The sequence below is a fragment of the Octodon degus genome, unplaced genomic scaffold, assembly GCF_000260255.1.
Source record: "Octodon degus isolate 3935 unplaced genomic scaffold, OctDeg1.0 scaffold00058, whole genome shotgun sequence".
NCBI lineage: Eukaryota > Metazoa > Chordata > Mammalia > Rodentia > Octodontidae > Octodon > Octodon degus.
In genome coordinates, this window is record NW_004524634.1 from 12,086,553 (window position 1) to 12,103,799 (window position 17,247).

A 17,247-nucleotide genomic window follows, 5' to 3' on the forward strand; every position below is an offset into this window, starting at 1 on the left:
GTTAATTATTGAAACTGTCCTACCAAGTTGATTTGAAACTGTCTCATTGCTATTTGTTTCTCAATAAAATTATGGAAGAAAATGTATAGGCCCACAATTTTAATAGATAATAGGTCTATGGTTGGAATGAACAACTGGGGAAGTTGAAATTTCATTGTTACAGCCCATGATGAAGATGGTGTGAGAGGAGGACAACAGCGATTATATTGCATTACATATTAACAGCTCTTTCCTTGAGCATTGACAGAGTATGGCATAGAAAGTCAGAGACCTATTACCTTTTCCTCTTCATCTTTTATCTCTTCCCTCTCCCCATTATGATCCTAGGTCAAGCAAGGTTTGCTGGTAATGTGATGAGAATAGTCTGGTCTTGGATTCATTATGTGGCCCCCACTATATTATGTTCCATTCCAAAGAGATACTACCTCTTTCTTGAGCAAGAAAAATGTCTTTAAGTAGTGTAAAGGAAATATTTAGAAAGGTTCACCTCTTCAGACTATGATTTACACATATTATAGAGGTATTATGAAATGTTCAAGGTTCTATAAATAATGGTTCTATTTGTAATAAGGATATGATTCCTATCTGCAAGGTTTGAGAGCAGGCCGGCAACCTTCCAAGTAGAAAAGTGGTGACTGTTGGATCAATAGATAATTTTTTTCTCCTCCCTCCTGTTGTCTAAATTATAGGTTTAAATGACAGCAAAATGCATTGGAGATGGAGTGCATGGCCCACTATTGTGTTCTGCCATTCTGCTGATTTTGACGTCCACTCCTTCCAAATGATAACAATTTGAAATCTGGGCATTTGATTAAACACTTGCACTTCCAGTATAGGAGACTTGGAGCTACATATTATTTTGAAGAATTCTCCAGTCGTGCCTACAATTTTCTTTGAGGGTAAGGAAGACAATGATGGCATCTGTCTTCTCACTACCATGTCTTATATAATGATATATAGCCTAAAATATGGTTGATGTATATCTGTGAATCAAATGGAAGTCCCCCTTAGTAGCTTTTTATTTTCAAGACTCCATGGATGGATCCTGCATTCCAATGCAGCAAGGGGCTGGAATGGGGAAAGTCTTTAAAGAAATTCTCATTTTTTCAGAGATATAAAAATGAGTGTTTCTTACTTTTTTTTGTAAACTAGGGACTTGTTATATGTTGTATATTATTTAGCATGTTGGTATAAATGCATTGTGCACATTGTGTATGTTTTTAACGTTTTTAAGGCTTCATGGATATTAATATGGAGAGAGAGAGAGAGAGAGAGAGAGAGAGAGAGAGAGAGAGACAGAGAGAGAGACAGAGAGAGAGAGATCGATCTTTGCTGAAAGTGGGTGGACTTTTAATATGTAAAAGGGGAAAAGGTACCAGATTACAAGACTGTTGAAATAAACTATTACACTTTTCCCAAAGGCTAATTGTAAAAATGATAATTTCAGTTAATGGCCCAATCCTTCTGTTTAGAACTAAACTGGAAATAGGAAGGTATTCATGACAACATCTGATACTTTGGCAAAGTAGGCTTGAGTTTGGAGCCAGAGAATGAGAGAATAAAGGATCTCCATAAAAATCCAAATCAAGAAATGTATTCTCTTCACTCTCATTATTTCAAGCCACGGATCTATCCTGAATATGTTTTGTAAAATAGCACTGAAAGACTAAAACAAATAAAGTTTAATAAACATGCACCTCCCTAGCACAACAGATGGCGACGAGGAAAGGCGCCCACAGCAATGTGCGAGAGCACTCCCGCCTGTCTTCTCCTCCAAGCCCCAGTATTTATTAAGTGGCTCTCTAACTGCAGACTCATTCCTTACAAGCAGCGATAAAAATGGCAAGGGGGGAGGAGGTCCAAGCAAGTCACGCAAGGTCTGGGGACGGAAAGTGGCACAGGAAATCTTCCCCAATCTGAGATTTGGTTGAGTCTTTGAAAAGAAACAGATAAACTCAGTAGAGGCACAGCATCCGGGAAATTTAGGGATGGGTGATGGTTTAGATATGGAATGGAAAACACCCCGCGCTGCAGTCCTACTTGCCGGTCAAATACTAATGAGCTAGGTGACTAGAATCAGTCACTGTCTCTGGATCTTGCTACCCTGGCTTTTAAGGGAATGAGGGAATGGAAAAGAGGCAACAGCCAATGCTAACCCTGTGTGCACGTGCTGTGCTAAACACACTACAGATCCTATCTCTTTAATGTTCACCGTAATCCCAGAAAGCCGGTACTTACCTAAGATTTAGAGAGAAGAATGCCTGAACTGAAGGCTCCCAGCCCTTTCTGCAGAGCTGTGACTGCTTTCCACTGCTTCCCCGAACTGGGGTACATAGTCTCCAACATTCCTCTGGTTCCAAGCTGCAGAGTTCTCTAGCTCATTGCTGGACTCTTCACGCTACAGCTAAACCTGGAAGGTATTGTTGTTATTGGCAAAAAGGGTCTGTAACTGGCTTCCATTTCCTTTTTCAGCAAAGGCAGGGGCTAACTGTCTGACTAAACACTGCACATTTTTATTATTAGGTGATAAGTTTAAATGCATGCTCTTCAGGTTTATTAAAGTACTTTTAATTTAGAAAGCGATGAAGATCTTGAGGAGCCTCAGGGAGACATCTGGTTGACTCACCAGAGATGGGAATTTGCTCAGGTTGATGGTCAGGTCCTTTGGTATTTAATAAACACATCTGAGAATATGCACACACTATGTAAAAAACTAAGCTGGAGTTTCTCCCCTCGTTTAGTTTCCTAAAAATATCCCAGACTACTAGACTGTTTAATAAATTGTGTGAAATAATTCTTTCCTTAAAGTGGAATAACTTCTCCTTTAGGGATTCTAATTTTTTATTGGCAAGGTTTTCACAGAAGTTCAGATGGTCCTAAAGTAGTTTCTGTGTAGTTTGTAAATTAATTCTTTTGTTTTTCTTCCCACAACAAAAAATACTTTCTAATTACCCTTACTATCTTTCATGCATTTTACTGTTTCTGGCACATGGACGTTATGATTGATCATACTTCTAACCTTGTGAAGAAGATAAGTCATAGATCATGCTATCCTCTGTGCTTAAGAGGAAACTCAGACATTAAGAAAAGGAAAGTAAATCATTAATTCTAGATTGCAGGGTCTAATAAGGAGCTGACACTGGGAGGCAACTCTATCTGTCTCTCTGTCTCTGGCCAATTGGCCTCTTGTTCAATTAGGCTGATAATATTTTGTTTTTGTCTTTTTGAGACAGAGTCTCATTCTGTAGTACAGGATGGCACTGAACTCATTTTGTGGCCCAGAGTGGCCTTAAAACAACAGCAATCCTCCTGTTTTAGCCTCCTGAATGCAAGGATTGGAGATGTGTACCACTATGCCCTGCCTGATAAACTTATTTGCACATATAGACATGACAGAGGTCAATATAACATAAAGGCTCACAAGTCCCCTTTTGCTCTGCAAATCTGAGCATTGTGGGCTTGCTACCACTGTCTCTAGACATGTATTTTAAAGAAATTACTCAGGAATAGTGCTACTCTTGTGTTCTCACACCTACCAGAGTGTAGGAAGCAGAAGATTTGCAAGTTCAAAGCTAACCTGGGTACCAGGGAGGCCTATGTCAACAAATGAAAATAAAATGTCTTGAGAAGAAAATAGGTTGTAAAGCACCAAAGGCACTATCATACACGAGGTCCTGGGTTCAGTCCTTGGCATCTCAAAAACAAAACATAACATAACAAAACAGATAAAACAAAAGAAAAGACAGTTGGAGCTAACAAAGGGCCCATGCCCTGACTATCCTTGCCAGTAAACCACATTCTCTAAATCTTTGTAGTAAAAATTCTTCCTTGATGAATCACAAATGATATGGCATCCAGGTCAGCTCCATTTATGAATTGCTTTTAGCTAAAGTCTCAGAGCTTGGAGAAACCCAGGCCTGGAACTGCTGTTCACAGAAAGCTGAGGAGTGGCATGGAGTGTGAATGTTGACAGTGATTCTCTGGGCTTGCAGATCGGAATGTCATCAGCAGTAACCACCCTGTGAAGAAACTTCAAAAAATAACCTCAACATTCAGTCAGATCTCTCCTCAGTCTTGGTATTGCAGAGAACAGGAGGCCGCCTTCCACCCAATGAGCTCCTAAAGCCCATCGTGCAGTTTCATGCATTCATGCCTTGCTTTTAGGTGTTCTTTCCTTTCTATTCCAATAAAATCTATGGCTTGAGGCCCAGCTGAATTTCCCCTTTCCCCCTCTAAAAAGGGCAAATTTGGCTTCCCAAAGGAAGGATATTTTCCTCCTCCTCCTTCTTGTCCTTCTTTTTCTTGTCCTTCTCCTCTTTTTCTTTATCCTTCTTCATCTTCTCCTTCTCCCCCCTGTCCCTCCCTCTCTCCCTCCTCTACGCCTCATCTTCCCCCTTCCCTTCCCCTTCCCTTCCCCTTTCTCAGTCTCCCTCTCTGTCTTCTTCTTTTTGTCCTCTACTTCCTCCTCCTCCTTCTCCTCCTCCTCCTTCTCCTCTTCTTTCTCCTCTTTCTTCCAAGCAAATTAGCACTTTATAGAAGTACTCTTGTCTCTCTCCAGCTGTCAGCACTGCTAGAGCCATGTTGTAGTTTACTCAGTAGTATTAGCAGACCCTTGAGGATGAGAACCTGCTTTTCATGTATTGTGGCCCCATATCACTTCTTCCTTCCATATTACACCAGGTACAGAATCTCCACGTTTTCCTTCTGCTCACAGAAGGGGTTACCTAACCTCCCACGTGGGTCTGTAACAGCCCTAGTTATGATCTTCAGTGGTTCCATTGCCCGTGGGGTTACGGTTGGCAAATATAGCACATATAAAGGACATGATAAGAACATCCCCTAGTTTTTTTTGAACTTTAAAATTTAACACTAGTATCAGGGCTGGCCACATAGGTCAATGGACTAAAGCACTTGTGTAGGTGGAGCTCAGGGGCCAGGGTTCAATCCCTGGTACCACAAACTGTGCTGGCCTCATCCCTGGTGCATGCTGAGACAGAGATTGAGACTGGACATGGTGGTGTGCACCTGTAAACCCAGCACTTGGGAGGCTGAGAACAAGAAGACAATCACTACAAGTCTGATCTCTGTGTAGTGAAATCCTGTAGACCCTGTATTAAATGCATAAAAGAAAAGCTAGTATCACATGTAAACTTGAATACTTACCTCATTAGCCCCTCTGTAGTCTCTGCCCTGTTGGATTTTGTGTCTACAAATTTTTCATACAGTATTTTGTTCAAACTAGAACATTTGCATTAATTTTGATAATTTTCAATATTGTGTTAGTATTAGCGACTGCTTTGGTGCTCCATAAACTTTGAACTGGTGGCAAATGCTTCTCTTCCTTTCACCTTGCCTGTTAGTTATTTTGTGTACACAGACTGTCCTGATAATTTTGGTACTGGGGATCAGAATCAGGATTTTGGGCTTGCCAGGCAGGCATTTATGCCACTGAGCTAACTCCCAAGCCTGATATTTTTAAATAGCAATCCACTCTCCTATCACTACCGCAGTTTGAAACAAACTTTACCTTTCTAAAGTAAGTTTTTATTACTTTAATAAGTGGAAAGAACCCAGGAAATCCATGGTTCTCAGAAAGATTGTGGTGCATACCTCCACTAAAGAGGTACCCAGTATTTTGTTAGCAGGCACTCTCCTTGGAAGGAGCAACCTAGAGGGACAAGGAACAGGCTCTGGCTGGTGTGTATGGAGCACACATGAATGTGAGTGCCCAGGCGTGGAAGGCACGTTCGCTTCTTCTCTAAATACTTTTGTTTTCTTGATGCTATTTATAAGCTGATATTTTGAAGTTGTAAAATGTTACCACTTTATTTTAAGCTCTTCCTACTTACAAACCTCAGTGTGTACATCTGAAAGAGTCAGCCTATGAGTTTAGAGAGTGGGAAAGAATGGTGGGAATTTATATGATTTTAGATGACTAAAAATATGCACACATATGCCCCCTTCTTTGACTTTTCAATGAAAACTCTTTAGAGCTATGCCTTAGACACTTCTTCAGAGAAAATGGTTAATTAAGCAGTTTGCAGCAAAGAATAGCTTCTTTAAACTGAGCTCTGTAAATTCCATGTATATGTATCAGCTTTCTATGTTAAGAATTTTATCACTGAAACAGAACATTAGTAACATTTTGGATATTAATTTCTTTATGTCCTTGAACCATGTGATCCCATTAGGTACAACTTGTGACCTATGATTTCTTATTTCTTTTTCTTTTCTTTTTTTTTTTTTTTTTCAGAACCAGGGATTGAACTCAGGACCTTGCACTTTCCAGGCACGCACTTATTCTCCTGAGCTATCTCCCCGACCCTTGGCCTATGACTTCATTTCATCATTTACTCATGTTATTAAAGAGACTTGACTGATTTTGTGGAGACTGAGTTTGGAGCAAGAATTTTCTTGCCTCTAGGACCATATATAAATCACTCTGTAGGCTGTTTAGTTAAGGTCTAGAACATTTAATACATTTGAAAAAGCTTTTGAAATAATCTTTAAGTGGCAGATAGTGCTACCTGTTTGTCACACTTTGTATCTATGGAGGTCAAGTTGTTGTATTAAAAAGACAATGTAGATACCATTGGTTCAGTTTTCCTGTTCTCTATTCTTCTTAAGCAAATAAACTCAAGAAACTAGTGAAATTTTAAGTGTATAGTTTATTAAAGACAATGGTCCTGTTATAGTCAGAAGGAATTCTTTTTTCATAACTTCCAAGCTGTGTGTTGTTTATTGCCATGTTAGCATTTCACTGCATGGCAGACTAGAGATTAGAAATACCATATTTTTTAGTAATGCACTTCTTTTAGTTTTGGTACATAAGTTGCAATATGGCCTATGAAACATTGTCATAAAATTTCTATTCTGGTAATTTGCTCAAAAATCCTTTTAAATTTATTTTTGTCATCTCAGTTCTCTTGTACTCAGATGTATGCTTACATAATAAAAAAAAAAGCAGAAAACATTTGTATTTAGAAGCAAAAGCAAAATATCCTTTTGTTCACGTAATCACTAAGTGGCTAGAGAAACCAAGGAAACAGATAAGAATATATTTGAAACTGGACATATGTATAACCATCCGGAGACTGTATTGATTGTAATCAATTTCAATGTTTTTATTTCAGAAGAAAAGAGGTATCTTTGAAAACCAAGTCATAACTTTCGTGTACTAAAATAGATTCATTTTTCCTTTTCTTACTAGTAGGACTTTATAAATTTTGTGCCATTCTGAATGGTTCTCAACTTTTAATGTCCCTAATATCAAATATTCTAAACCAGAAATGATTTCTCTTTTCTTAACAGACTGGAAGGAAAGAAAAAGGAGATCCCCTAAACATCGCAATTGACAAGATGACCAAGAAAACAAGAGATCTCAGGAGACAGGTACTGTTTGGGCTTCTACTTTAAGTGTATGGTACCTCCTTGTGGTTTGCAGTAATACCCTTTTCCCATTGCCTTTTTGAGCTTAGTTCAGGTTTCTTCAGTTCCATACACACAGACACATTTTATTAGGAAAGAGAGATGGCTGAGCAGAGAGACTTGCTGGCGGCAAGGCCAAGGATGCTAACTGTCCATGAGTGATAGTTTCTCACAGCACACATGCCTTCTGCACAGGCAAAGAGCTCAATTCCCTGCTCCCTACACCTGGCTTACACTTTTCCAAATCCAGTCTGCCAAGAGCTTATCTCTGACCTCTGGGAGTTCTCACTTGTTAAAATCCCAAGGCACTAAATGATAAACTAGCAGGCTAGTAGTTAATGGGAAACATAACACTAAATCTGATGGACCTCATTAATGTCTATGGACCAATGCATTCCCTCAGGAGTATAAATGGAGAATGTCTGTTCATCAGATGGTTGTTTGGAAACAGGGGACCAGTGCAAGGAGATTTTTGGATGATGCAATTGGCTGAGGGCATCATTAGTCTGACAAGTCCATTTTTCTTGGGGGAAAGTTATCTCTGAAAGTCCTGTTTAACTTGAAAATCTATGAACACTGGTACGTGTTCTGAAAGTCTTTTTTTATATTTCTATGATGAAATCCACATTCTTTAGTACTGTTCTTCCTCTAGAAGAGATGATACTATGCATTAAATTGGAATTAAACCTCCCCATCTTGCTCTCTGCCTGACAAGTGTCCAACCTTCTATGAGTAACTCTTAGACTTGTCCCTCTTGATCATGAGAGTGTTGAACGTGTTAGCTTGAACACACCACAGCCCCACGACAGCACCTACTGCACTTCCCGCTACTGGAAAACTCAATGTCTCTAGCTGAGTCTAACTTTCACTTCTGTACAGACAAGATTAGTAAGTGACCTGGGCAAGACAAGCTGAGAAGCATCTTAAACATGGTTAAAATGAGAACATATAGCTTTGATTAGTGCTCAGGAACTTCTGGAGTTTCTTCAGAACATTGGCTGGGGCTGAGCCATACATAATTTAATGCCCTATGGGGGTATCATGGTTCTGGAGTCTGAGAACTATAATTTGACTGGTCAACTAAGAAGCCCTGTTGGGAGGAACTTTTCATTTTCACTTTACCTTGAAATAATACGTAATAGAACATTGTCTGTAGGCATCCATAAGTGGTACCAGACAGATATACAGTAAGATGTGCCTTTCCTTTCTCTTGTATTCTGTCTGGTATGAAATCATGTGGATAGTAGAAACTGAGAAGAGGGTAAAGAAAACATTAAATTGGGGATCTGGACCTGGGTTTTCACCCTCATCTGTTATTCATTTGACAAATGTGACTGTGGATCCCTCTCATCTTGATCTCTTTTTTTCTTAAATGTAAGATTAAGGAGCCAAACCAGATGTGCAAGTGCTTTTTGAGGTTTAAATTGTGTGAGTCCACAGACAATGCTGTTCATTTCCTCTGCTAGTGGTTCTAAAGCATGATAATCATATGTTTTTAAAGCAATGAGAATACATCCCCAGGGCTTACCTTCAGCAAAATTTCCAAACACAAAATTTATGAAGTGGATCTTCTCCCTCCCCCGATCTCTTAGTTTTAGTAAGGATTATGCTTTTGCATCCCGAAGACAGCCTCTTAGAGCTTTACATTCTGGGGCCCATTGCAGTAGATTTTTATCTTATTAGAATAGAAAGGAATAAATAAAGTCATTTTTACTCTGATGTCACAATTTCCAGACAAAGGTTGATTCTTTTCAGCAGATGATAGTTTGAAGAAAGAACTTATTGTAGAATTTATAAGAGAAGGCAAATTCAAAATCCTTTGTTAGTGTGGCAGTCGAAGGAGTAAATCCTCCCTAGAAATAATTTCTGTGTATGTAATTTTTTCCTCACCTTTTCAAAGATACAGAGTAATAAGAGAAGCAGGAGAATGGTTTCGTGGTGTTAAGATCCAACAGATTTGGCACCACTTCACACCACATCCGGGGATTTGGTTCAAACACCTTTCTCTTTCCTAAGCTGCCTTTCTAGGACTAAAATGGTCCCCATCTGTCAGTTCCATCCCTACCCATATGTTGGGATATTTTTGTCTTTCTTCCCATCACTTCTATCTCTTTATGTACACCTGTAGTGGTACAAAAGCTTCTCTGATCTAAATCGGAGCGACCTAGCATTTGTGCAGATGGAACAAGCAATGACTAATCTGCTCTGCTCAGGTAAATCATCAGCTTAGATTTGGCTGACCAGTTAATTGGATTAACAGGCTTTTATCTGGGTGTCTGATAGCCTCCATGAAACTATGACCCAGTGAATGCTTTATGGGCATTTCCCTATAGCAGAGACACTTGCTGCACTTTCAATTACAGATTAACCTTCCTGAGAGCAGATTCTAAATAAGAACCCTCCTTGGTCCACATCTACTTCCCTGTACACATGAATTCCTGTATGTGAAATTTAGAAAAATCGTAGAGGAAAAGTGTAGAAATCCACATTTGCAAAGGATGGTGTTTCTTTTTAATGGCTCTAAGGATCGAACTCAGGACCTCATCACTGCCCCTGAACTACATCTTCAATCTGTTCTTATATTATTTTCAGAGAGTGTCTCTAAATTGCCCAGGCTGATCTCAGACTTACAAACCTTTTGCTCTAGCCTTCTGAATTGCTCAGCTTAATGATATGCAACATTATGCCTGATCACAGAATATTTTGTAATTTCCAACTACTGTGGTGCCCTACAATGCCCTTTCCCAGCCCTACACTTGAGAAATGTTCTTGAAAATGGTGACCATTGAGTTTTGCAAAGTTCCACTCACCAAACTGCAAAGAAACACAGTCAATCATGATTATTACCTAAGACATCCATAATAAGCAAAAGTAGAGTTAGACTTGCAGACATTTTAATTTTTTAAAGTTTCTTTTAAAAGGTCATTTCTTTGGTCTTTACAAATATTTGTTTTCCATCTTTGGTACCAGGAATTGAATTCAGGCCCTAATGCTTGCCAAGCAGGAACTATACTATTGAGCTATATCCCTGTAGATACATGAAAAGAAAATCAAGTTTTTCAATAAAAAAGATTACTGTTTAAGTGAAATGTTTGAATAGGTAGAACCACCTCCTTTTGAGACAACATATCTGAGGAAACTGCAGAGTCATAAATTGTCAGAGGAATATGAGGATACTATTGAAAACTGGTAGACCTGAATCCCATCTTGCCAATTAAGCCCATGATGGTGAGCAGTGGAAGAGCTGAACCCTCTTAGGAATATTTTATTTGGAAGTAAAAATGGATTTGTAGGGATATAACTGCCAGAGTTAAGCATTATGTTCTAATTTTAGACTTGTGGGCACAGTAGGCCCCATGCCTGAGCTATTGTTACTTCAGTGATTCAGGAGTGAGACCACCGTGGAAACAAGAGGCTTTGGCTGGCTCCCTGTCTGGGCTTCCAGGGGCCACAGGGTCTGCCCGCTGCTCAGAGAGGATGCATCCAATGTCTGCCAGCCCCAATGGCCAGTCTTCCTTCCATGCACTATCTGTGAACTATTCTAGCCACAGTCCTCATTCTTACTGTACTTACAGGGATGCTGGTTTATTCTTGTTATTATTTTGATTATTTTGTTAGTCTTTTAAAGTTAATAAGCAAGTTAGGGACTCAATCCTTCCCCCAATGAAAAGCTAATAAATGATAAGTCTAAAGTTATGGTGTTGCTAAATAGAGCCACTCTCATTTCCCAGGTCAACCAAAAGCTTATTTCTTCTTACCTTTTCAGCATTAATATTCATTACAATGATTCCCACAATGACATCCAGTAAATGTCAACCTGACACATGTGTCCGTTTTGCTGGTGTAATCAAAACATATTTAACAAAAGAAATCATAAGCAGAATGCTTTTACATTGGAATGAGTACATGGTAGAGTAGACATATAACAAATAAATAAAAATAAATGATAAGACGAAAAACACTTAGCCAGTTTGTGCGCTCAAAATCCTGCCTCCTGAGGGGACTACAAAAAACTGTTCCAAGATTAATAAGAAGCTGTCATAGTTAATGTTTCTAGATGCTTCCTTTGGGAAACAAGTCCTTATGTAAGTATGGCTAAAGGCAGGCTACCCTCACCAAGAGCTTACAAAACCATTGTCCACAAAACATAAGATAACCTATACCTGAAATGTTAAGTTCATAAGCTATGTCTGGATCGGTTCTCAATTTTCTGTATATGTTGACCACTTGAATTCTCTCCATGGCTCTGTGAGATAGAAAAATCATCACTGTGACTCTTTTACATGTTAGGGTACAAAGTAGACTGAGACCCTCAGCCAGGTACACAAGGTGTGGATATAGGACAGTTCCAGTTCAGCCAATCTGGCTGTAGGATCTTTGCTCATGATTTTTCACCATCTACTTTTCCATACAACTAACATATTGCAAACAGGCCCCCCATACACTAATACATTCTGCAGGTGATGTGTGAGAAAGAAGAGAGTTTACACAATCATGTAGAAGTACTCTGTGGATTTCATGAGTGCTGCTATCACTCTAGAAATAGGGTTGACATGTGTGCACTGAAGATAAAAGAAAAAAAAAGTTTATGGTGGATGTCAAAAACAGGTTCTTATGTAATATCATCTCTTGGGTCTCCAGCTGTTACAGTTCATGGAATTTCACTGGATTCTCTTTTGAAAATGTATTGTTATGTTTAGGTATCTCACTTCTAAATGTGTGAATTAGATACTTGCTACAACATCTATGAAAGAAAGGAATATTAAGGCATTCAGGACTCTTTCTCATATCTGCCCATGCTAGGGCAACTTAGTTTTAGATTTAGTGAGATGTGAATCGCTTTTCTGTGTAAGGACATGAAGATGTCCTTGTGGCTACATCAATAGCACAAATAGTACTACAATGATTTCCCCAAATGTTGGAGCTTATGTTCTTCACACAAAAACTTTATATTGCAGCTAATAATCCCTGGGGTTTATTCCTAAAGTTAGATGTCTTCATTGCTATGGAAGTATTGAGGTCAGAAAATAATCATTTAACAAAGGGGTATGAATTTTACAAATAAGCATCTCACAGAGAGCTAAATATCAGATATCAAAATCAAATAAGCCAAGAGGAGTATCTTAGTTACTTATTTCTCATTGCTGGAGCAAAATACCCAACATGAAAAATGAAGGACAGAAAGGCTTATTTATCTCACAGTTAGTGGAGGTTTCAGTCCATACTTGGTTGGCTCCAAGGCAGAGTGGCACATGGCAGAGGGCAGCAGTTCATGATAGCAGAAAACAGCAAAGAGCAAAGAGAGGAGCAGCGGCTGTGACAGCTAGCAAACCTTTCTCCCTTCCTTATATTGTATTCAAGCTATTTGCCCTGCACGGATAGCATTCATACTTATAATCGCAGCATTCGATCATGAATTAATCACAAACTCTAGACACTTGCCCCAATGACTGCATGAGGCTTTTTGGGGGCAACTAGATACAAACCCTAACAAGGATCAAGGCATTATACATAGGAGAGAGTCCAATAATGAGGCGAAAGTCCATTCTTGAGTCATACTCCTTGGTCCAGTGTTCAGGATTCAAGCCACCTCTCCCTTTGGGAAATTCTGATAAAAAGCCATGAACACTGATCCACAACACACTTATTTGTCTTCTGAAAAATATTCCTCATGTCAAGTCCAGAGTATGTGATTTCACCTACTGGAAAGTTTATTTTTATATTATCACTATGGGTAAGCTCTTTATCAATAAAGTGGCATAATTTTTCTCCTATAAACCAGGGTATAGATGGTCATTCACACATTAACTGAAATCTAAGGCTGCCAAGCTTGAGTTCTCTCTCATTAGCAAATCTAGCTCACAGAAAGATTTGTGAACTAGATTACTCTAGCTCATTGAGTACCACTAGTTAATCAAACAACACAGTAAGTTGAACACAGGGACTGATAGCATCTGTAAAACTGGTGAACTCTTCTCTTCTAATAAATTCTCCAAGCCCTAGCAATCAAAGAGAAATGGGAGAGTAAGGGAATAAAGAGTAATGACTAGGTCCACATTTCAGAGAACATCTCCATTTGTTTTGGTTTCTAACACATTATCTTGTTTTAGGCAATGGGAAGATCTCTTCTGTTTTAGGCAATGGAAATTCCATTAAGAATCCTGATTTTGAGCCTGGAAGATGCACCGCCATCTTTTTTTTTTTTTTTTTTTTTTTAAATCTGTCATATTTTTAGGACTAAATTCTTAAATTGGAAAGTGAGGAAGATTTTTGAACATGACATCTTAAATAGCATCTTTTCTTTTCTTTTCTTTTCTTTTCTTTTCTTTCTTTTTTGGTGGAATGCAATTTCAACATATTTGTGTCACTGTCATTGCTTGAAACTGTTTGGGATGGTATTTGTTACTCAACCCTGGAACTGAAAAGGAGGTAATTCTAAATATACTGGACATCCACTACTATGAATTGAACTGTAGTGTTCCTAGAACTAAACACCTTGACCTCATCCCAGTTTTTCCTTCCCATTGAACAAATTCTTTCCCTCTCACAGTATCTACTTTAGCATTCAGATTTTATTTAAAGTTTAGGGTCTCACACTAGGGAGATAATATGACGTATGCATTGTGGATCTGATTTATTTCACTTATCAATACAGTCTCGAGCTGTATCCATTTATCTACAAAAGCCTCAAATTTATCTTTTTTACAGCTAAATGATATTCCAATGTGTGAAAATACCATATCTTTTTTCATCTATTCCTCAGTTGATGGGTATTTGAGTTGTTTCCAAGATTTAAATATGACAAATTGTGCTACTATAAACATGGGTGCACATATGTCAATGTGGTTTAATGATTTCAGTTCTTACAACTTTTTGTTATTTTCTTTTTCTTTAAACCAATCTTGCGTATATCTTGTTTATATCTGGTAACCTGAACAACTAATTTAAAGATAGCATCGTGCCAGACAGCCGCCACTGTTGAATTCCTATTACTTTGTTTAGTGAAATTTTGTATCATTTCTAATGCTGATTTTTCTGTCACTATTTTGTATTTTTAAAAATAAAATAGAACGAACCACCTTGACTCTGGCTGAAGGTTCCAGAGCATTATTGTAGTCAGCTTGTAGTCAAAATACATCTGTTCTCTTTGACCCCTCCTTGCTGAGCTTACCTTGTATTACCTGAAATGACTTTTGATATCAGTTCTCTTGGGAAATTTCCATCCAAGTTGCTGATATTTCTCCATGTCTCTATTTTTGAAGGAGGTCATATAGATGCAAAATGTAGAAAGTGAGCCATTTTCCTCCAGACCCTGCTCTGCCTGCTGTTGCCACATAAGGCTTAAGGCTTAGCTTAAGTTTCAGCCACCCTGGTGGCTGCCCGTGTACCCCAGGTGTCATACTTTTGCACCTTTCATGATGTCACTGATGATACCTGAGGAAATTCATCATTGCTTTTTGGTTGAGGAAAATACTGTGAAGAAATGATACTAGTATAACATCTTTAATTGATGTTACCTGCCCCTAATATTTTAACTGAATAAAATTTCCAGGACATCTTAATGCCAAAATCATTACGCCACCTTGGCCCCACACAACCATATGCTTTTTCCTTTGCTCAGCTTCTCAGTACAGTTAATGCTTGTGCAACTCCATTCTATATTATCACCTAAATCACCCCCAGTTTTTCAGTACAAGTGATACCATTCCCTGGATCCACCTTTAGCCCATTTCTTCTGCATTCTCATTGGCTGTAATTAACTTTTTTCCACAAAAACAACAGGCACTCTCTCATAGCTGTCTCCTGCTCTCATCCTCACACATAACCCCAGCTGTCTTGTGAGCCAGTGTTTATAGATTGTGGTTCCTTCTACACATCATTATGTGTCCCTAAAAAGACCTCCTCCACCCTTGTTTTACTCACAAAAGTGTTCACAAATTTTCATATAACACTTAGCTTATGTTTTACCTTATTATACCAAATGTATACAATACTTGCAAAGACAGAATATTCAGTAGACTCCTAGAGTGTTTAAAAATTCTGTATTCTATGAAACTTTATAGTGGATTTAAGTTGTTTATTTTTATCTGTGGCCAAACCTTAGTATTCTTTCTTCAGGACATATACTAGTGCCCAAAATAAAGGATCCCTCCATATGCACACACACCCCCACACATAACATATCTTGTTGATCAATTTCTGTCCATTTTCAACTCACATGTTCCTTGGCTCACTGTTTGAAGGGGTAAGTGGTTTATGTACCCTGTGACAATCATGTCCATCATGAAAGAGGATGACTTACTCTAACAGTTTGCTAATTAGTCCTTGGCTGCCTTTCGAAGAGTCAGTTCTAAGACTCTGAACAACTGCAAAGTTCCAGATATATAGCTCTGTTTGGGAGACCCTGCTTTCCTGCACCTGTCATAAGAAGCTCTACAGATCCCACTGTTCTCACGGGCTTCTGTTGCACATCCTTTGGGTCTGATAGTGTCAACTCTCAGACATCATTCCTGTCTTCTGGGCGTTGACGCTGAAGGCCCATGGGGCCTTCCAACTCTCCTTCCTTCTATTTACTGCCTCTCTCAGGTCGCTTCACTTCATGGAAACAGTAACTGTTCTGAAAGATGAGGCTGTTGTGATATAGAAAGAACTATAGTGTTTTCTCTAAACATGCACATTTATCATAGAATTCTTCACTTTAACTCAACAAAATGTGCACAAGTTTCTTATTTTCCCCACACTGAGCAATTCTCCACCCCCAGTTGTTGTCCTCTAACTCAAGTCAACTCTGATACTTCCAAAAGGAGACACTTAAATTAACAGTTTAAGAGACTGGACTCACAAAATGCTCCCTCCTCAGATGTCAGCTCCTCCTGCTATGCCATCATCCCTCCTTCTGACTGGTCAATTATTAATCAAGATTTTCTTAGCCCTTTCCTCTGATTGATTAGTTTTTTTGGAGAAGCTCTAAAGACAGAGGGAAATATGCATTTACACTCATCAACTTTTCTTAGGAAGGGTACATTTGAGGAGGTATATAAGGCAAGGCAGACGAGGATCACAGAGCTTCCCTCTCTCTTCGCACAACTACCTCCCTGCACCTCCATGGGTCTAGCAGCTAGAAAGAGCTTTGAATGTTAATCATTTGATTGATTAAATTGCTGGCCATTGGTGAGCAGTTAACCCTTCAACCTCTTTTGCTGTCCAGAGGTTGAGCATAGAAGGGAAAGCTAAAAGTTCCAAAAGCCAATCATACTGCTGATTGGCCTGGTAACCAGCTCTTATCCTAAGGTTAACTGTGAGCCTACCAAATAGCATCTCACTAGAACAAATGATGCTCTGATCACCCACACAATTCCAAAACTTCAGCAGCTCTCTGTCACAATTGTCATTCAGGAAACTGCAAAAGTCTTGGAAACTTCTGTGTTAAGAGATAGGGTGAGGGCTGGCCAAATAGGTCAGCTGACTAAAGCACCTGCTTAGGCAGAGTGCAGTGTCCAGGGTTCGATCCCCAAAATACTATTCCTGCCCCACCCCTGGGGTACCCTGAGATGGAGATTGAGCATGGACATGGTGGCACACACCTGTAATCCCAGCTCTTGGGAGACTGAAAACAAGGAGAATCACTATGAGTCTGATCTGTGTAGTGAGACCCTGTAAACTCTGTACTAAATACATGAAAAAGAAATAGGGTGAAAAATCCAATATTAGAGCAAAAGATTTTACTAGTGCCCTATCTACAATGGCTTTAGGTGCTCTGTATCAGGACTTGGGTGTAGATCTCTCTCTCTCTCTCTCTCTCTCTCTCTCTCTCTCTCT

General features: G+C 39.0%; 1 protein-coding gene across 2 annotated transcripts in view; it reads left to right on the forward strand.

Annotated features, from left to right (window-relative positions):
* Ctnna2 (catenin alpha 2) overlaps window positions 1-17,247 on the forward strand; it is a 1,043,423-nt gene that overhangs the window by 755,750 nt on the left and 270,426 nt on the right. For both annotated transcript variants that reach the window (XM_004634143.2, XM_004634144.3), the window contains exon 7: window positions 7,312-7,392. In XM_004634143.2, the coding sequence (XP_004634200.1) occupies window positions 7,312-7,392 (81 nt within the window). The remainder of the gene's footprint in view (window positions 1-7,311; window positions 7,393-17,247) is intronic.